This window comes from Carcharodon carcharias, chromosome 25 (assembly GCF_017639515.1).
Source record: "Carcharodon carcharias isolate sCarCar2 chromosome 25, sCarCar2.pri, whole genome shotgun sequence".
Taxonomy (NCBI): domain Eukaryota; kingdom Metazoa; phylum Chordata; class Chondrichthyes; order Lamniformes; family Lamnidae; genus Carcharodon; species Carcharodon carcharias.
The window spans coordinates 20,957,302-20,978,670 of NC_054491.1; the positions used below are offsets into that span (position 1 = coordinate 20,957,302).

Genomic DNA, 21,369 nt, shown 5'->3' on the forward strand with positions numbered 1-21,369 from the left:
GATGTCGTGGAATATTTGGAGTCAAAATTTACAGCAAGCAAGGTTGACAGAGATTGCAAATTCAACTGGTAGCTGAACAGGTCGAAAAGGAAGGCATATGGAATCCTTTCCTTTATTAGCTGAGGCACAGAATATAAGAGTAGGAAGATTATGCTGGAACTATATGAAACATTAATTAGACCACAACTTGAGTATTGTCTGCAGTCCTAGTCACCTCATTACAGAAAGGATGTAATTGCATTAGAGAAGGTACAGAGGGGATTTACGAGGATATTTCCAGGAATGGAAAATTGCAGCTATGAGGAAAGATTGGATAGGCTGGGGTTGTTCTCCTTGGAACAGAGGAGACTGAGGGGAGATTTGATTGAGGTATACAAGGTTGTGAGAGGCCTGGATAGAGTGGATGGGAGGGATCTATTTACCTCAGCAGAGAGGTCAGTGACTAGGTGGCATAGATTTAAAGCGATTGGTAGAAAGGTTAGAGAGGAGATGAGGAAAAATCTTTTCATCCAGAGAATTGTGGGGTTCTGGATCTCACTGCCTGAAAGGGTAGTAGAAGCAGAAACTCTCAACTCATTTACAAGGTGTCCGGATATGCACCTGAAGTGCCATAATCTGCAGGGCTATAGACCAAATGCTGGAAAATGGGATTAGGCTGGAGGGCTCATTTTTCAGCTGGCACAGACACGATGGGCAGAGTGACCTCCTTCTGTGAGGTGCAGGCATGGGGGGGGGTGGGGGGGGCAAGAGTGGGGGAGTGGCAGTATGTCAATTCTCCTTCAGAGACAGCATGGACACAATGGGCCGAATGGCCTTTTTCTGTGCTGTAACAATTCTGTGTGAAATGTACATCTCCATTCCCTAAAGGCCATATCCCCAAAACAGATTACACTCTTCAAGAACAAACACAAGTGATTATCAATCCCATTCACTCCCTGGATCTGAACAGCATTGATTTAGTGTGTGTGCAATTTACAGATTTAATGGCATATTCAGTGCCTCTCCCCCTCCCCCCACCAGCCCACCACCCTCTCTGTCATGGATAATCACATCAGGTTGGACCCTCTGACGATGAGTTTTCTGAACAGTGGATTTAATCTGAAGGGGCTTTCTCCGAACAGAAACTGAACTAAACAGGCCATAAATGGCGATAATAAAATTAGAACCCCCAAGCTCAAAAAGGATGTTTGCCAATTCTGATTGGATGTATTCCTGGAGGTTTCATCAAACGATCCTCCCACCTGATCGTATGGCCTTTATTTCTCCATTTCGCTTCAGAGGAAATGTAAAAAAAAAAAATTTTTATTAAGCACTTGACTCTTTTCTTCAGAAATTTTGCTCGTAGTGATGTCCTGGAGATGAACCTTTAATTCCAGGAAACTCTTGGCAAATCCTGGAGAGTTGGCAACCCAAACTTTGGTGAGTTGAAGCCACTGGTGTCTATGCCGGATGTGCTTAACGCTCAAGTGTAGAATACAGCCTACACACAGACTCAGAAATCAATATCTCCGTCTTAAGTCTGTCAGCTTCAATCTGTGTCTTTAGTTACACAGTCCACAGTAATGATGGGCAGAAACCATGGCTCCACATTTGTTATCGCAGGAAATATGGCCTGGGGCAATAATTACACAGACTCCAACATGAGAGTGGGGGCGTTTGAAATCATCGAGTGCTGTTTGAATATTGTGGGCTGTTAAATTTCACCCTACGTCAATGTGTTCTCATTAACACCGTTGTAAAGGGAACAATTTAACATGCATTTAACTCACAAATGACAATGTGTGCAAACAGCTGTTGCATAAGTGAGTGGGCCCATGAAGACAGAATTTTGGATTTGAATTTGTGAACGTGTGTGTGTGTGTGTGTGTGTGTGTGTGTGTGTGTTTTGTGCTCAGTTCGAAGAGTAGGTTAGGCTCAGATGCTCAAACCCACTCTTGTTTATTCTGCTGCTACCCCAGAGTTCCGTATTAATATTGCCTTTTTATTAATCCTTCCTCCAAATTTGGAACATTTAGGAACAGGAAGAGGCCATTCAGCCTCACAGGCATGTCCTGTATTCAACTAGATCGTGACTGATGTGTAGTTCAACTCCATTTACCAGTCTTTACCCCATATCCCCTGAAATGCTAACCTACCAAAAATCTATAAATCCATAAGTGTTTTTAGAAAGGAAAGGGGAAAATATTGGAAAAAGAAACAATTCTAATGGCAGTAAGGCAAGGGCAGAATAATGGGGCTAGGTGCAGTCACAATGGGCCAAATGGTCTCCTTTTGGTGCTCTAAGATTCTATGATTACATTGATCTCAATCCTGAAAGGTCCAGTTCATCCTCAAATTCCACAGGGGAGAGAGTGATAGATTTCCACTACTTTGTATCTGATTTCATGAAAAGAAATCTGGCAATTGGGTCAGGGTGTCCATGCCTCCACTATAAGGACGCCTGTGTGCAAGATATGAAGAGGGCCAATGTTGACACTGACAATGGGGAGACAGTCGCTGACAGCCATCAGCTCTTGGAGGCTGACTGTTTGGAAAGGCATTAAAAGAAGTGAGCAGAAATGGAAAGCTCAACTGGCTGGGGCGAGGGCCCAGAGAAAACAGAGGCCAGTGAATCGTGCACCTGCGCAGCCCACTGTCGCCCTCTGCAACAACAAATGCAGCAGAGACTCCTGTGCCAGAGTGGGGTTCCTGAGCCACATCAGGGGGGTGTTTCATACAGAGTTGACCTTGGAGGCATGAACCATCATCTCATGAGATGAAGACAGTCAAAGTAAAGTGAATGTCCAATTTCACTTCTGAGGGTGGCTTAGCTCTAATTTTAAGGTTACACTCCCTTGTTCTGGATTTCCCCCATCAATAACTCCTCTGTTAATACCTTATCTTATCCCATCATCATTTTAAACATCTCAATTAGATCCGCTCCCCAGTCTGCCCTGAAGGAGGAGATTCCCTGCTCAGTGAACGACCATGAGGGAGAACAGCCAACCCTTGTGGATGACCATGAGGGAGAACAGCCAACCCTTGTTGCCATTCTTCTCTCTAGTGTAGACGGCAAATGACATAGAACTTTCACGTGTGCAAGATCCCCTGTCGACCTCGCCCAGCCCTCAGCCAGCATTCACACAAGCTGGAGGGGGCGGGGAGGGTTGATGGAGAGGTGTTGGGAAGGTGGAATGGGGAGGGGTGGCATGGTGAGGCGATGGAAGGATAGGCTTTCGGAGCCCCTAGTAGAGCCAATATCTCATCTGTATCAATTGTATTGTTACCCCGACTGAGATCAACTAACTGGACAGTTTTGTTTTCCATACATAAGGAAGAATGCGCTCACCTTAGAGAGGGTGCATCGAAGATTCCCTAGATTAGCACCTTTCATAGCAACAGGAAACACAGCAGCCAATTTATACAGAGCAAGCTTCTACACGTAGCAATGTGATAATGACCTGATAATCTGCTTCAGTGAGTTCAATGAGGTATTAAAAACTGATCAAGACACTGGAGACAACTCCCTTGCCCTTCTTCAAAATAGTGTCATGGGATCTCTTATGTCTACCTGAGTCGGTGGACAGGGTCTTGGTTTAATGCCCCACCCACAAGACTGTACCTCTGACAGTGCTGCATTCCCTCAGTACTGCACTGGGGGTGTCAGTTTGGATTATGCTCAGCCTCTGGAGCGGGACTTGTCTTTCTTACTCGGGGGCAATAGTAATATTAATAATAATATTTAGTAATAATATAGTATTAATAGTAGTAATAATTAGTAATAATGTACGGGCTGGATGTGATGGAGGCCTCGCCCACTGGTTGAAGAGCTGGCGAGAGCCTCACTTTGCCTCTTTAGGGAAGGCCCGCTGAATTAATTGCCACTCAAGCAGTTCGCTAGACGGCAGCAAGCCTTTCCTGAGATCGAGGACCCTGGGGCTGGAAGTCCCACCCACTGAGAGCCACCAGCCAATCAGAGGCTGGCAGCACTATTGAACTGGTTTACATATGGTTTAGGACACAATTTCCCAATTCTGTGTCCCCCCCCCACCTCGGACACTGAGTGCCTTTGAATGAGGGAAACTCCTCCTGCCGCCCAACTCCGGGAGCCCGCATGGTTTGGTTATTGTGCTCCCTGCATGGCAAAACTCACCCCCGCTGCTGGGTGAATACGCATTAATTGCCCACTTAAGGGCCTCCAGTTGGCAGCGGGGCAGAGAGGGCTGTTCAATGGCCTTCCCCCCCGATCATAATCACAGGAACTCGCCACGGTGAGGGGCATTAATTCTGCCTACGCTTCAAGGAGAACTTCATTGGCTGTGAAGTACTTTGGGGCATGCTGAGGTAATTAAAGGTGCTATATAAATGCAAATCTTAATTTTAACAAATGCAACACAAGCCAATGTAGCAAACCTTTGGAGACAGGGCATATTCTCAAGGAGTTTGAAGAGTTAAGAGCTGCTGAATAGATTTTACAGCCGCAATTTACTAACTCCACCCAAACCTTCCCTGCCAGTTGTTCAATCCCTACCAAACAGCCCAAACAACTCAGGAGGCTAGGCAACTGAGAAAGAAGTAGAAAGGCTTGCTTGGTAGAATCTTGGCAGGCCGAACTCCCAAAAAGGATAAGCTAATTCATTCCCGAAGGTGGGATGAATACCGGAGGAAAAGGTCCCAGAGGCTCCAAGCCTAATGCAGTTAATCCAGTGACATCAAGCGGTTAATTAAAAACGCAATGATTCCCAGGAGCAGGGTGTGGGGCATGGGTTAATGCTTTTCTCTTCCCCCAACCACCACCCCCCCCCCCACCCCCCCACCCCACCGTTGAACTGACATTTTCTAACTCAGCCAGCCTCTCTCACTTCCTCTCTCTGCCTGAAAGAAAGATACTGTAATCAAATCCGACACTCCGGTGAAGATGCCCTGAGGGGTTGTTGGATGAACTGTGTCTTTTGAGCACAAGGTTCAATCTGAGGCTTGCTTGTCCTGATGGATGTAAGAGATCCCATGGCACTACTTTAATATGAGCAGAGTGCTCTCCTGGAAGGCTGGCCAAAACTCACTCATTACCGCGCAGCTACTAATAAAATGAGCTGGTCATTGGTCACATTTCTCAGTGGGATCACGCTTGTGCATAAAAATGGCTCATACGCTTGCTTATATAACAGCAGTCACTGCCCTCCAAAAAAAAAATAACATTTGTTGTGTGTCAAGTGTAAGCCGCCTGCCTTGTGATCCTGAATCTCACCCCAGTGGCCAGTTTGAGCTGGGATTACGAATGTGGTGGGCAGTCTGATGGCGAGGCAACAGAGTCAAGCCCAGGCCTGCCCTCACCTCACCTCCGTAATACCACCTTTCAACAAAACGGGAAACATAGGCAGTCAGGTGGGAGGGTTGACTTCATCTCTCTCTCTCTCTCTCTCTTTCACAAACCCATGGGGGCTGAGATCGGCTAATTTGCCATCACCATGTTGGCTCCACACATGAAGATCGGACACTTGGTTGTGGTACCCAGCAGCTGAAGGGCATTAACTTCCACGGACTGCAGAGGCTCAAAAAGGCAGCTCGCCACCACCTTCCCAAGGGCAATTAGGGATGAGTAATAATTGCTGGCTTAGCCAGCGATGCTCACATCCCGTGAAAGAAAAAAAAATAACCTCAGGACAGGAGCAAAGGGAATCAGTGGAAAGAAAGTCGACAGATGGAGCGGAAAAGCCTGATGACCCCGGTTGACCCTTTCCCTTGGGTTAACCCGTCAGGTGTCAGCTGTGGCTCAGTGGGTAGCTCTCTCATCTCAGAGGCAGAAGATTTTGAGTTTAAGTCTGACTCCATAGACTTGAGTGCATAATCCATGCTGACATCGCTGTGGGAGTGTACTGAAGGAGTGCTGCGCTGTTGACGGTGCAGTTTTTCGGATAAGATATTAAGTTAAGACCTCACCTGCCTGAAAAGATTTCACAGCACTAGTCAAGGAAGGACAGGGAAGTTCTTCCCAGTATTACCTGGAAAAACTCAGCAGGTCTGGCAGCATCGGCGGAGAAGAAAAGAGTTGACGTTTCGAATCCTCATGACCCTTTGACAGAAACGTCAACTCTTTCCTTCTCCGCCGATGCTGCCAGACCTGCTGAGTTTTTCCAGGTAATTCTGTTTTTGTTTTGGATTTCCAGCATCCGTAGTTTTTTTGTTTTTAAGTTCTTCCCAGTATCTAGCTAATATTTATTCCTCTACAAATATCACTAAAAGAGCTGACTTGTTAATCGTCATGTTGCTGTTTGTGGGAGCCTGCTGTGCATGTTTAAAGGTGTAATTAAATGGATGTGAAACACTTGGGGATCTCCTGAAGTCATGGGACATGTTTCATAAATGGAAATTCTTGCTTTGTGTATCGAGGTGCCAGAGTGGAATTAATTCTTCCTCTCACTTTGATAAGCAGTGAATGACTCATTGGCTGGTGCACTTATCAGAATATCGCCCAGCTGACAGAACCTTGGTGCAGAGCTCCCTTCAACCTGTTGGCTCAGCTGTCTTCCTTCTTTTCACACTGTGCCACCACTTAACATATGCTACAGGTAAAGGGTTATCTTCACATGACAGCATGAGCTGCTTTTGTTTCTAAGACTTTCTTTGCTGCAATATGCTCTCTAGTTCATCACCAAGCGGGTACTGTCACATACAAATATACAAATTAGGAGCAGGAGTAGGCCACTCTGCCCTTTGAGTCTGCTTCACTATTCAATAAGATCATGGCTGATCGGAATGTAGCCTCAACTCCTGCCTACCTCTGATAACCCTTCACCCCTTTGCTTTTTAAGAATCTATCTAACTCTGCCTTAAAAATATTCACAATTTCTACTTCCATTGTCTTTTGAGGAAGACAGTTCCAAAGAGTCGCAACCCTCTGAGGGAAAAAATTTCTCCTCATCTTTGTCTTAAATGGGTGACCCCTATTTTTTAAATGATGGCCCCTAGTAGTGGATTCTAAAGTTATTAACCAATTCAACAACAACATGCATTTATATTGTACCTTTAATGCAGTAAGATGCCCCAAAGCCCTCACAGGTGTATAATCTGACAATGAGCCACACAAGGAGATATTTGGACAGGTGGCCAAAAATTTGGCCAAAGAAGTAAGGTTTGAAGGAGGAGATAGAGTTAGAGAGGTTTAGGGAGGGGATTCCAGAGTTTGGGGCCCAGGCAGCTGAGGGCACAGCCGTCAGCGTTGAAGCGATTAAAATTGGGGATACTCAAGGGGTCAGAACTGGAGGGATGAGCCAACAGAAGCTTCTAGATCTGATTCCCTGTCAGTGCTGAATGGCCTGACTTTCGACCACCTCAAATACCCTCAGCACCCCCAAAAAAAATAAGAAACTTTTATCGCTATCCAATGGCAAGAGACCATTAGAGCTGAGGACAAAATTGTGTTTTGTTTCGATGCCTTCTGTGGCTGAATTGCTGACTGGCATTAATCACCTTGGCTCATACATGAGAAATGGCATTGGGCAAGATCCCAGAGCAAGAACAGTGCCTGTGTAATTGCATCACCTTCGAGAGTTAGACATAGACGCTGAAGAGTGTTCTTTATTTCTCGTTTTATATGTTAATGTAAGAAGGACTCAAGTCACTAAATTATCAGCAGTAGTCTGGATGGGTAGCACTGCTGTCTCTGAGTTGAATGGTCGTGGGTTCAGGTCTCACTCCAGAACCTTAAGCACTACAATCTAGACCGACACTCCTAGTGCAGTGCTGAGGGAGTGCTGCACTGTCAGAGGTGGTGTCTTTCAGGTGTAAAAGTAAACCAAGGTCCTGCCTGCCTTCTCAGGTGGGTGTAAAATATTCCACAGCACTTTTTGAAGAAGAGCAGGGGTAGTTCTCCCTGGCACCATGGTTAATATTTATTTCCCCCAACCAATATCATTAAAAATCAGGCTATCTGGCCATTATCACATTTCTATTTGAGTGATCTTGTGCTGAAATTGGTGCCACATTTCCTACGTTAAACAGTGACTAAACTTCAAAAGTACTTCATTGCTCGTAATATACTTTGGGGCAGCCTGAGGTCTATGAAAGGCACTATATAAACGCAAGTTCTTTCTTACTTTCTATTTGGCACAGATAGCCTCAGCCTCAACAATAATCACCAGCATCAATCAGAGGACATCACTGTGAATGTATATAATGTCTAGATTCTTTCTGTGTTTGTAATTTGTGAGCACTTTTCCCCATGTTGTAACTGAAGTCTTAAAACACTGCAGCTACTTCCTGTGGCTTTGCAGTAGATAATTGACCTGGGAGTGGTGGGGACCTGTTGCTTTCTGAAGACAGTTTGAGATCTGCTTTAGATATTGCCTGCCCCTGATTAACAAACATATATCTCTGCTCCCCCTATCCCTTCAGGAATACAGATCCCTGTTTAACCTCGTTGCACCAATTACTGTGGCCCATATCTGTGATTCTCGTTCCGGTAACACAGAGGGCCATCAGATAATGGAGGAGATGCTTACGAATACTCCACATCCCAGTGGAGGAGCACTGATACAGATCAGCCGGAAAGTCTGGACCTGACAAACTTGAAAGCCTGTGCTGCTAAACTGCTGTGCTCTAGGGAATGCTCGAAGGGTGGAGACAGAATCCAGTCAACCAAATACTCAAAGCATCCGCTCAGAGTGATTTTAAACTCAAACTGCTATTTGCTCCACATACCACCCCCAAAGCAATAATGGACAGCAGTGCTCATACAGGCTTTGCCAATTGAATTCCATTTTTGGGCCTTGTCCAAGCCTCTAATTTTTCCACCTTCTCTATAGGTACCAGCCACATGTCAACCATGGCTCAGTGGGGAACTTTCTCACCTCTATTTCAGGAGGTGGTGGGTTCAAGTCCCAGTCCAGGAATTGTCTTGGGCACAAAAATCAAAAGACTATCACTCCAGTGCAGTACTGAAGGAGTGCAGCACGGTTGGAGGTGCTGCCTTTTGGATGAGATATTAAACTCCATCTAGGTGGATAAGAAAGGTCCTTTGGCACTATTTCAAAAACTTTGCAGTTTTGATGAAGCCTCATCCAACAGCGGAATGAGGTTTCTGTTATTAAATTAAATACAATAAAAATGTATGGGCCGAATTTTCATCATTTATATGTTCAGGTGACTGTCTCCACGCTACCCTGTGCCTGCGCTGATGCCAGTGCCCGCCCTCCTCCTGCCCCCACCCCAGCAGTGCTGAGCATTTCATGCCGGCCATTAACTGGCCAGCCAGCGTGAAATCATGGTTGGGGGCCGATTGTAGTCGGCGGTCTGTTCCCCGGCTGATTCCGGACCTGCTGATCGCGCCAGCCCGCCGAACCAAAAACAAATTATCTGGTCATTGCTGTTTGTGGGAGCTTGCTGTGCGCTAATTGGCTGCCACATTTTTTACACTACAACAATGACTACATTTCAAAAGCATTTCTTTGGCCGTAAAGCACTTTGAGATGTCTGGTGGTCATGAAAGGTGCTACATAAATTCAAATCTTCCTTTTGCCAACTCCAGTAACCCTGCAATAGTTCACCCCAAAAAAGGCCATTATGTGGAAGGCTAAATAATAAAGCTATTCAGCTTTGGGGGGGCATCGCTTTGCTGGAGAACTACATTGAATTAGATGAAACTTACATAAAAAATCAGGCCATTTGGCCCAACTGGTCTGTGCCAGGGTTTTTGTTGCGAATGATCTTCATTCTATCCTACTTCATTAGCCATGATCTAATTTCTGCTTAAATCTATTGACGCTTTTTATCGCATCTACTCCACGTGGAAGATGACCTGAAAAACACTTCCAAGCCAATAAAATACTTCTGAGATGTAGCCACCATTGTAATGTAGGAAGTTGCAGCAGCCAGTTTGCACACAGCAAGCTCCCACAAACAGGAATGTGATGACAGCCAGGTAACCTAGTTTTAATGATATGGATTCAATGGCAAACATTACCCCAAGACCCTGCTCTTCTATGAACAGGGCAATGGGATATTTCAGTGCGGGGAAGGCAGGTGAAACTGTAACACAAGACATGAATATACAGTTTAAGGATCCAATTATACCTATAGTACAAGATCAAACAGCTGGTGCAGAGACAGAGAGGAAAATTATACTCCTAAGTTTCAGAAAGTCTTTTTATTAATGCCAGATGTGTAGATTGTACCTTTTGGCTGTTTGATTTGACTAGCTTGTCAATCATACTTGTGTTCTGAAGGGTAGGTTACTGAGTAAATTCAGCTGGAACAAGGGATTACTCACAGTTTCAGGAATAAGTAACCTGCTAAGGTATAAAGTCAACTCTTACCTCTTTTGCAACATTTCCTAGAATTAAACAGGTGACCATTCAGCCCATCATGCCTGTGCTGCCTTTGAAAGAGCTGTCCAATTAGCCCCACTGCTCCTGCTCTTTCTCCATGCACTGCGATTTTTCCTTTTCAAATACTTAAGCAATTCCTTTTTGAAAGTTACAATTGAATTTGCTTCCACCACCCTTCCTTCTCCTGGTGTCTCTTGTTCTTTTGCCAATTACCTTAAATCTCTCTCCTCTAGTTACCAACTCTCCTTTTTTTTTACTCGTTCATGGGATGTGGGCGTCGCTGGCTAGGCCAGCATTTATTGCCCATCCCTAATTGCCTTCATTCAGAGGGCGTTTAAGAGTCAACCACATTGCTGTGGGACTGGAGTCACATGTAGGCCAGATCAGGTAAGGATGGCAGATTTCCTTCCCTAAGGGGCATTAGTGAACCAGATGGGTTTTTACGGCAATCGACAATGGATTCATGGTCACCATGAGACTTTTAATTTCAGATTTTTATTAATTGTTAGTGGAAATTCCTTATTTGCACTTCTGACACCACAAGAGCCCATTCATTCTGAATCTCACTTACAGGGGTGGGTCTCCCTGATTCTGCTCCTGTTACCTTCTCCTGTGCCGGTTATCACCTGACTCTTCAGGGTGAGAGATTTATGTGTTGCCCTCCAGTAACTATAAGTTTTTTTAAAAGCGAAGGGGTTTGCGATGTTTATTACGTTAAAGGCGCTGTACAAATTTAAGTTGTTGTTTTTTATTCTGTCCAACTTTGAGTAAATACAAATGTTGTAAATCCAATCTCTCCTCAGAATCTAACCCTTTCAGCTCTGGTAACGTTCTAGTGAATTGGTGTGACACTCCTTCCTAGGCCAATATGAAGTGCAGACCAGGAGCAGTAAACAGTACTCCAGACACAGACGAGTCCTGTGACTCATGAACAAAACTTGGTTTAATCTGAGTAACACAAGGCCCAGCTTCAGCTCTTAACCTGTACAGTACATCTGATGAAGCTGATGTCTAACTTCAGGTAGATTATTGCCCAGTTACTAGGGGGCGAAGAAGTAAGATAGGGAGGAGGTTCGTCTGGAGCACAGACACCGGCACAGATGAATTAGGCCGAATGGCCTGTGTCTCTACCTTAAATTCTATGTCATGTATATTTCTCCCAATGCTGAGTGTGATATTAGCAAGTGAGACTGCCCCCAGTTGAGACAGTGCCCATCAGACAGTGCCCATCAGACAGTGTGCAGCACGGTTTTGTCCAGTGAGTCACTGCCCATCAGTCACGCACACAGTCTTGAAGACACTGAACTGCAATCATTGAATGGCACCACTCCTCCATCAGAAACAGGAATTGCCTGGGGGCTGTGTACCACCCTCACTGAAACCTATCTCACCATTCCTGCAAATTATATGAGGAGTGAAGCGTGGGAGCTGGAACTCAATGGTGTAAATCACTGGTTGCTTGTACCATGGAAACAGCAGTGAGACTTCCTCTCTAATTGCTGGGTTAATGCTGTCCTGAGCCTGTCACACTGAGGGTGCGATTTAAAGGCTGCTCAGCTAATTTAGGAACTGGAACAGATCATCTGTTTCAGATCAAGCACATTCCTGGAATCTTGTTGGTGAAAAACAAATTATGGTAAAATTATCAAGAAAGAAAAAATGAATTTGCATTTATATATCGCCTCAGGACTTTTCAAAACGCTTTGTAGTCAATGAAGCGTGGTGGATGTTGTATGAAATGTGGCAGCCAATTTGTACACAGCAAGCTCCCAGAACGTGGTAATGACCAGATAATCTGTTTTCTTAGTGATTTTGACCGAGGGATAAAGATTGGTCAGGACACTGTGGAGAAGTGAACTAAAACCTCCTCCCCCTATTTTTTAACAAAATAATGGCATGGAAGTTTTTACATCTGCCTGAGAGGTCAGGGGCGCCTTGGTTTAATGTTTAGTTGAAAAGACGGCACCTCCGACAGTGCAGCAATCCCTCTCCGTGCGAGTGTCAGCCTAGATAATGTTCTCAAATCTCTCGAGTGGGATTTGAACCCACAATCTGCAAACTGAATGAGCCATGGCCGACAGTTAAAATGCTTAAAACTCTGTAAAGTGGAATTGGAGATATGCACGCTGACTGCATTGTTTTCTGAAGTAGCTTTTCTTTTCTTTGTCATCATGTGTAATAGTAGCTCACTCCCTGTGATAAATATCCTGAACTCCTGGTTCAGCGGTACACTCGCTGCAATCTTTAACATGGAGCGGAGATTATCTCTGGTCATGGAAAAATCACATTTCACCCAACAGCCTTGTCAATAGTTTCCTGAGTTATATTTACACAACATATTTACACAACATATAAATAACACTACCACCTTTCTGCAACCACTGGTGATAGTGAGCAAGATGCAATGCAACAAGATGCCCCATGTCAAATGAATCCCAAGTCAGATGGTGAAGTGCGAATCTGGACACAAATCCTTCTCTTGATAGTAGGATTATTTACAGAATGCAGCATTACATACATCTGCCACCTACCAACCAACCAACCAATCCTGTGCCCTCTTTAAACTCTATCAAATAAACAAATAAACTAATTGACTAATTAACTACCCCTTAGTGGCTCTTTATACTTTTTTGAATAAAGTCAAATCAACAAATTAACAGGTTGGCAGCCCCTTAAAGGGCAGTCCCTCTTTATATGTGCTTTTAAAGAAAACTGCAAAAGAAACTAATAAAAGGTGTTACAGCCCCTGATGGGGCACTGTTACAGAAATGAAACTTGAAAAGGGAACTTAACTAATTAAATTAAAATGGTGTTTCCGGTGCTGACAATGTACTCCAGCCCCCTGCAATGTCCATTGTTTATAGAAGACCTCAAATGTACCAGTGGACACTCCATGCTCAGTCCCTCTTTACATGCTCTTTTAAATTAACCAATAGACAATCAAATAAATTAATCAAAGGGGGTGACAGCCCCTGATGGGGCACTGTAACTAAAACAAAACGTCAAAGGAAACTTACATAATCAAATTAAAATGTCATCCCCAGTGCTGAAGATGCACTCCAGCCCCCACAGTGCCCTGCAGTGTACCAGTGGACACCACGTGCTCAGTCCCTCTTTATAGTCTCTTTTAAAAGGACAAGTGATCAAATGATAATAACCCAAGGGGGTGACAGCCATCCTTTGGGGCACTGTAACTAAAACAAAAAAATGTAAAAGGGAACTTAACCAACTGAACCAAACTGTCATTCCCGGGGCTGGAGATGTACCCAGCCCCAGTACTGCCCACCGGTCATGGAAAGCCTCAAGTGTACCAGCGGACACTCCATGCTCAGTCCCTCTTTATATGTGTTCAAGATACTTGATCAATCAATACCCTCCACCTGTTTATCCTTAACCGTAACAATATAATTAACATAGGTGTGGGCTCTATCTTATTCCAAATTCACAAGCTCCATTCCTAAACCCCATCCTTTTTCTACATTCGCAGACCCCCACCTCCCACCTCTCCCTGTCTCACAGCTTCAAAAGCATCAACACTGGACAAAACCTCGTAGGCAATGGAATTAGACATTTAACTTGCACTGTTTTTCCTCCTTGGTCTGAGGTACAGTGTATGGTGTGGTCACCCTGAGTGCCATCCTTAACGAAACTGGTAACATGGCACCAGACTGAAGCTCTTACAGAAAGAGGCCTAAACCTTGAGAAGCTCTGGGGCAATAACAGCAGCTTAACAGTCCGCTTCTTTACAGTTAAGCAGGAGTCTTTAGAGTTGCATGGCCCTCCTCAGGGAATTTGAGGTCAGTACATTCAAGAAAGAGATTGTTAGCCATTTGTTTATCAAATGGAGAAGCTGTGCTCTGGAGGATAGTTCAATAAAGCATTCCTCCTGACCTCATTAATAATATTGCAAGTCAATCACCTCGGTTGTGCTGCATGAAAGAATAAACTTGATTCATTCACACAAAGAATTAATTACCATACATGTTACTTAGAAAAACAAGTCATTTAAATTTGGTATGCTTAATACAGAGCAGTAAACAGAGAATTAATACGTCTGTTTAATGCTGATATCACTGGTAAGATTTAGATCAGAATTCTAGGTAACTCTTTTCCTACAAATATAAAAACAAAATACTGCCGATGCTGGAAATCTGAAATTGAAACAGAAAATTCTGGGAAACGCAGCAGGTCTGGCAGCATTTGTGGAGAGAGAAACAGAGTTAACGTTTTGATTCCATATGACTCTTCTTCAGGGCTTTGAAGGGGAGTCACATGGACTTGAAACATTAACTCTGTTCTCTCTCCACAGATGATGCCAGACCTGCTGCATTTCCCAGAATTTTCTGTTTTTATTTTACATTTATATAGCTCCTTTGACAACCTCAGGACATCCCAAAGCATCTTTACAACAAAAGTGTAGTCACCGTTGTAATGTCGGAAATGTGGCAGCTAATTTGCACACGCACCAGAGTTCTGCTTGAACCCACAACTTTCTGACTCACAAAGGCAGTGATTCAAGAAGGCAGCTCGTCATTATCTTCTCAGGGGTTATTAGGGACACGGTGAAATACTGCGGATGCTGGAAGTCTGAAATAAAATCAGAAAATAAAAGCTGGAAGTGCTCCAGCCAGTCTGGCAGTACAGAGAGAAACTGAGTTAATGTTTCAGGTCAATGATCTTTCTGACAGGTCTGATGAGAGGTCATCCACCTGAAACGTTAACTCTGTTTCTCTCTCCACAGATGCTGCCAGACCTGCTGAGTTTTTCCAACATTTTCTGTTTTTATTTATGAGCAATAAATTCTGACTTCGTCGGTGACCCTCACATCCCTTGAATGAATGGATAAAAAGATCTTCACTCATTAGTATTAGGAAGCTGTGATGTTCTTTGGATCATCCTGTGGTTGTGAAAAGTGTTATACAAATGCGCTTTCTTCACAGTTAATGCTTCAAATGCTACTTTTGTTTATTAACTTTCCCCTTACCTTGGGACAGGCGCTTAGGCTGGTTCACCTGAATTCCATCAACCGTGCACAAGTTCCCACATGGGTAGAGCGTTATAACCCCATTTTGGTTCTCAATGCAGCAATGCTGGGCAGCAATGCCGGGTCCCTGGATACTAATGTCTTGTGTAGGACAATCGGAACTGCCAAATGTAGTCCTCCCTGTGAGCAAGGCAAGAAACGAGCAAGTGACTGATCGATAATGAATAGCACAAGACAGAGGCATGAAAAAGCAACGTGGATCAGGACATCCCAGGATAGTCCTGAGATGTCTCTTGTCTCTCTGGGCCCTGGTACCATTCCACCAGATGTCCTTGAGTACCTTGGCCAACTGGTCAGCCAACTTGAATGGGCTGCTCAACTACGGGAGACATTCACATTGGAGCTTGACCCAGTCCTTATTGAGTGCTGGCCAGAATCTTGCCAACTTAGTAAACCAACCAGATTGTCATAAAAACCCATCTGGTTCACTAATGCCTGTCAGGGGAGGAAACCTGCTGCTCTATATATGACTCCAGACCCATAGCAACATGGCTGACTCTTAACTGACTTCTGAAATGTCCTCAAAAGCCACTCAGTTGTATTTGAGATGGCTCACCACCATCTTCTCAAGGGTAATTAGGGGTGGGCAATAAATGCTGGCTTTACCAACGATGCACACATCCCATGGATAAAGAAATAAAAGAAACTTCCCACTACTTGCTCCTGGGCACTGAGCCCAATTATAGCAGCGATTCTCAAGCAGGGGCTCCAAGCCTTTGAGGGCTTTGCGAGAAGGTTTGAAAGAATCCATGAAAAATATCCATTCATGCAAAGTGGATAGTTGGGTTGAGAATGTGCAGAGTTTCCACTGCTGGTGGACATTGTACACTCACTCACTCACCTCACTCACCTCACTCACGCTCTCTCACTGACTCACTCACTCGCCTCACTCATACTCACTCACCTGACTCCCTCATTCACTCACCTCACTCCCAAATTCCACATTAAGTGAAACAAAAATAACAAAGATATATGTTTAATATTATCATTATAATATTTTCAAAGAAAAACAATTTGTGTTAGAGAGGGTGGGTGTAATTTTTATAACATCGAGCCTCAGAGGCAAAAGGTGTTGAGAATTCTTGAATTTTTTAATTTATTCTTTCATGGGGACAAGTGGTGAGCACTGCGGGAGGGCAAGTGGTGAGCACTGCTGGCAGAGCAGCATTTGTTGCCCACGCATAATTTTTAGATCCTCATCACCGTTTCAGAGTAAATTAGCTAACATGGACATGGTGCGTGCAGTGACACATCCTGAAATTATTTCAAACCTTAATGTCAGTGCTTTGGGTTGGGGATTGAAAATAGCTCAGTGAAACCCTCAGGCTCTAAGTGACCAACCTTCATGCTTGGCTGCACCATTGCTGTGATCAGCCCGAGGTAAAGTCACATACTCATTTAAATACTTCCCAAACACACTTGTCAGACTCGACTTTAAAAATAGTCTGTCGTTTAAAAATAAAATTAGCTGGAAAGGGATATAATTAGTTACAAACCATGTTTAGCTTTTAAGAAATTAACGTTTAGTTTCTGGTCAACATACGGAACCAAAAGCCACGAAAGAGGGAAGGTTTTACAAGGTGTTCCACACATAAATATGAAAAATAAGCCTCTGATGCCCCTCAGTTAGATTCTAGGCTGTAACTCCCTTGGCGTGCAGCTTAGATTTACCAGAATGATACCAGGACTCTAAAGATTAAACCACAAGGAGAGATTACACAAACCAGGCTTGGATTCATGGAATTTAGAAGGTTAAAGGGTGATTTAATTGAAATTTTCAAGAAAGTAAGGGCAACAGATAGGGTAAAGAGAGAAACTATTTCTGCTGATTGGGGCATCTAGAATTATAGGGCTAAAAATTAGAGCCAGGAATGAAATTAGGAAACACTTCCACACACAAAGGGTGGTAGATGTTTGAAAATATCCTCTGCAAAACACTACATTTTTTATTTAGTTTCAGGCATCGCTGGCTGGGCCAGCATTTATTGCTCATTCCTAGTTGCCCTTGAGAAGGTGGCGGTGAGCTGCATTCTTGAACCACTGCAGTCCCTGTGGTGTAGGTACACCCACAGTGCTGTTAGGGAGGGAGTTCCAGGACCCAGAGACAGTGAAAGAACAGTGATATAGTTCCAAGTCGGGATGGTGAGTGGCTTAGAGGAGAACTTCCAGGTGGTGGTGTTCCCATGTGTCTGCTGCCCTTGTCCTTCTAAATGATAGTGGTTGTGGTTTAGGTAGTGCTGTCTAAGGAGCCTTGGGGAATTCCTGCAGTGCATCTTGTAGATGGTACACACTGTTGCCACTGTGCGTCGGTGGTGGAGGGAGTGAATGTTTGTGGATGGGGTGCCAATCAAGCGGGCTGCTTTGTCCTGGATGGTGTCAAGCTTCTTGGGTGTTGTGGGAACTGCACTCATCCAGGCAAGTGGGGAGTGTTCCATCACACTCCTGACTTGTGCCTTGTAGATGGTGGACAGGCATTGGAGAGTCAGGAGGTGAGTTACTCACCACAGGGTTCCTAGCCTCTGACCTGCTCATGTAGCCACAGTACTTATATGGCTAAGTCCAGTTCAGTTTCTGGTCAATGGTAAGCCCCAGCATGTTGGGGGTGGAGGATTCAGCAATGGTAATGCCAATGAACATCAAGAGGTGAAGGTTAGACTCTCTTGTTTGAGATGGTCAATGCCTGACACTTGTGTGACGTGAATGTTACTTGCCACTTGTCAGCCCAAGGCTGGATATAGTCCAGGTCTTGCTGCATTTGGACATGGACTGTTTCAGTATCTGAGGAGTTGTGAATGGTGCTGAACGTTGTGCAATCATCAGCGAACACCTCCACTTCTGACCTTATGATAGAAGGAAGGTCAATGATGAAGCAGCTGAAGATTGTTGGATCTAGGACACTACCCTGAGGAACAACTGCAGCCATGTCCTGGAGCTGAGATGATTGACCTCCAACAACCACAACCATCTTCCTTTTTACTAGATATGATTCCAACCAGCGGAGAGTTTTCCCCTGGATTCCCGTTGACTCCAGTTTTGCTAGGGATCCTTGACACCACACTCGGTCAAATGTAGTCTTAATGTCAAGGCAGCCACTCTCACCTCACCTCAGGAGTTCAGCTCTTTTGTCCATGTTGGAACTGAAGTAGTAATGAGGTCAGGAGCTGAGTGGCCCTGGCGGTACCCAAACTGGGCATCAGTGAGCAGGTTATTGCGAAGCAAGTACCACTTGATAACACTGTTGGTGACCCCTTCCATTACTTTACTGATGATCGAGAGTAGACTGAGGGGGCAGTAATTGGCCAGGTCAGATTTCTCCTGCTTTTTGTGTACAGAACATACTTGGGCAATTTTCCACATAGCCTGGTAGATGCCAGTGTTGTAGCTGTACTGAAACAACTTGGCTAGGGGTATGGCAAGTTCTGGAGCACAAGTCTTCAGTACTATTGCCGGAACATGGTCAGGGCCCATAGCCTTTGCAGTATCCAGTGCCTTCAGCTGTTTCTTGATATCACATGGAGTGAATCAAATTGGCTGAAGACTGGCATCTGGAGGTGGCCAAGGTGGATCATCCACTCGGCACTTCTGGCTGAAGATTGTAGCAGCCTTACCTTTTGCACTGACGTGCTGAGCTCCTCATCATTGAGGATGAAGATATTTGTGGAGCCTCCTCCTCCTCCAGTGAGTTGTTTAATTGTTCACCACCATTCCTGAATGGATGTGGCAGGACTGCAGAGATTAGATCTGATCCGTTGGTTGTGGAATTGCTTGGCTCTGTCTATCACTTGCTGCATATGCTGTTTGACACACAAGTAGTCCTGTTTTGTAGCTTCACCAGATTGACACCTCATTTTTAGGTATGCCTGGTGTTGCTCCTGGCATGACCTCCTGCATTCTCCATTGAACCAGGATTGATCCCCTGGCTTGGGGTAATGGTAGACTGGGGGATATAGAATGGGGGTTATGCTGGGTCATGAGGTTACAGATTGTGTTCGAATACAATTCTGCTCCTGCTGATGGCTACTGTGCTTTATGGATGCCCAGTCTTGAGTTGCTAGATCTGCTTGAAATCTATCTGTTTAGCATGGTGATAGTGCCACACAAGGCAATGGAGGGTATCCTCAGTGTGAAGGCAGGACTTCCTCTCCACAATGACTGTGTGGTGCTATTATCAATACTGTCATGGACAGAAGCATCTGCGGCAGGCAGGTTGGTGAGGATGAGGTCAAGTGTGTTTTTCCCTTTTGTTGGTTCCCTCATCACCTGCTGCAGACCCAGTCCAGCAGTCAGGTCATTTAGGACTCGGCCAGCTCGGTCAGTAGGGGTGCTACCGAGCCACTCTTGGAGATGGACATTGAAGTCATCCACCCAGAGTACATTCTGCACCCTTGCCACCCTCAGTGCTTCCTCCAAGTGGTGTTCAACATGGAGGAGCACTGATTCATCAGCTGAGCGGGCGGTACGTGGTAATCAGCAGGAGGTTTCCTGGCCCCTGTTTGACCTGATGTCGTGAGACCTCATGGGGTCCGATGTTTAGGATTCCCAGGGCAACTTCCTCCTGACTGTATACCACTCTGTCACTCCCTCTGCTGGGTCTGTCCTGCTGTTGGGACAGGACATACCCAGGGATGGTGATGGTGGTGTCTGGGACATTGTAAGGTATAATTCTGTGAGTGTGACTATGTCAGGCTGTTGATTGACTAGTCTGAGAGACAGCTCTCCCAATTTTGACACTAGCCCCCAGATGTTAAGAAGGACACTGCAGGGTTGACAGGGCTGGGTTTGCTGTTGTTGCTTGAGCCAGAATAAATGTAATTTTAAATTTGGATTGCTAGACTTTTGTTAGCCAAGGCATTAAGGGATATGGGGGAAAGTTGTGTATGTGGGGTTGATCACAGATTATGCCAGATCTCACTGAATGGTGGAACAGATTGAGGGGCCAAATGGCCTCCTTGTGTTCCCATGTTCTCATGTTTCAGTCTGTACCTCATTCCCGGGTATCTGTTATTCTATATATAAACCATAGAAACCCCTTAAATAGATTCCTGCCTGTAACCCACTCCTGGGTATGTTACTCTGTTTTTAAATCCCCTGAACCCCTTGATTAGATTTCAGTCTGCAACTCACTTGCGGGTATGTTATGCTTTTTATAAAAAACTCTCCCTCCTTGAACCCCTTGATTAGATTTCAGGTGGCAACTCACTCCCGGGTATCAGGTATTCTGTGTATAAACCCACGAAACCCCTCGATTATATTCCACTCTGTAACTCACCCTGAGTATCTGGTACTCTGTATATAAACCAGCAACCCTCCCCAAACAGCTCAAATATATTCCAGTCTGTAACTCACTCCTAGGTACCTGTTACTCACTGAATTTGGTGCTGCATTCAGACTAGATTTGGAAGCAGGATATTTTGGGGTTTTTTCAGCACTCTGTGAGCTTTGTGAGTACCAGCCAAAGTGACAGGAGTCTTTGACGGGCTGCTTTTGCTGTATTCCTCTTTACCAGACCACACACTGTATGGTGTCTGAGATGGAGAAAATAACTCCGTACTGAGGCCTCAAGAAGGAGACGAGGTAGTCTGGGAATTTGAGCATGCTCGCCACCCAATTTTCTACCCAGTGAGGGCCCAGAGGCAATTCAATCGAGAGTGGCGTCAGGATGCACTGAATCTTGTCAAATATGCACACAGTAGATGCTGAACAGCAAGAGACAGTCTCCTGGCCAATTGTTCTCTCCCAAATCCTCAGGCGTTGAAGCTTATTAATTAGAGTATTTAGTTCAGCATAGACCGAGGATCAAACCTGGCCGTGTAGGTCACAAAGGCAAAGGTTATCCACACTAAGCCATGGAATTCCCTCACTAAACCTTGCTACCTTGCTACCCCTCTCTTTCCTCCTTTATGATGCTCCTTAAAACTTTTTTCTTTGAACAAGCTCCTGGCCCAAATACTTCCTTACGTGGCACAAGGCTACTTTTTGTCCGATAATGCTCTTCCGAAGCATCTGGAAACGGTTTATTAT

The 21,369-nt window shown here is 44.8% G+C and overlaps 1 protein-coding gene across 7 annotated transcripts in view; it reads right to left on the reverse strand.

The window, feature by feature from the left end:
* LOC121269665 (pleckstrin homology-like domain family B member 1) overlaps window positions 1-21,369 on the reverse strand; it is a 331,530-nt gene that overhangs the window by 211,553 nt on the left and 98,608 nt on the right. For all 7 annotated transcript variants that reach the window (XM_041174450.1, XM_041174453.1, XM_041174451.1 and 4 more), the window contains exon 4: window positions 15,289-15,468. In XM_041174450.1, coding sequence (XP_041030384.1) covers window positions 15,289-15,468 — 180 coding nt within the window. The remainder of the gene's footprint in view (window positions 1-15,288; window positions 15,469-21,369) is intronic.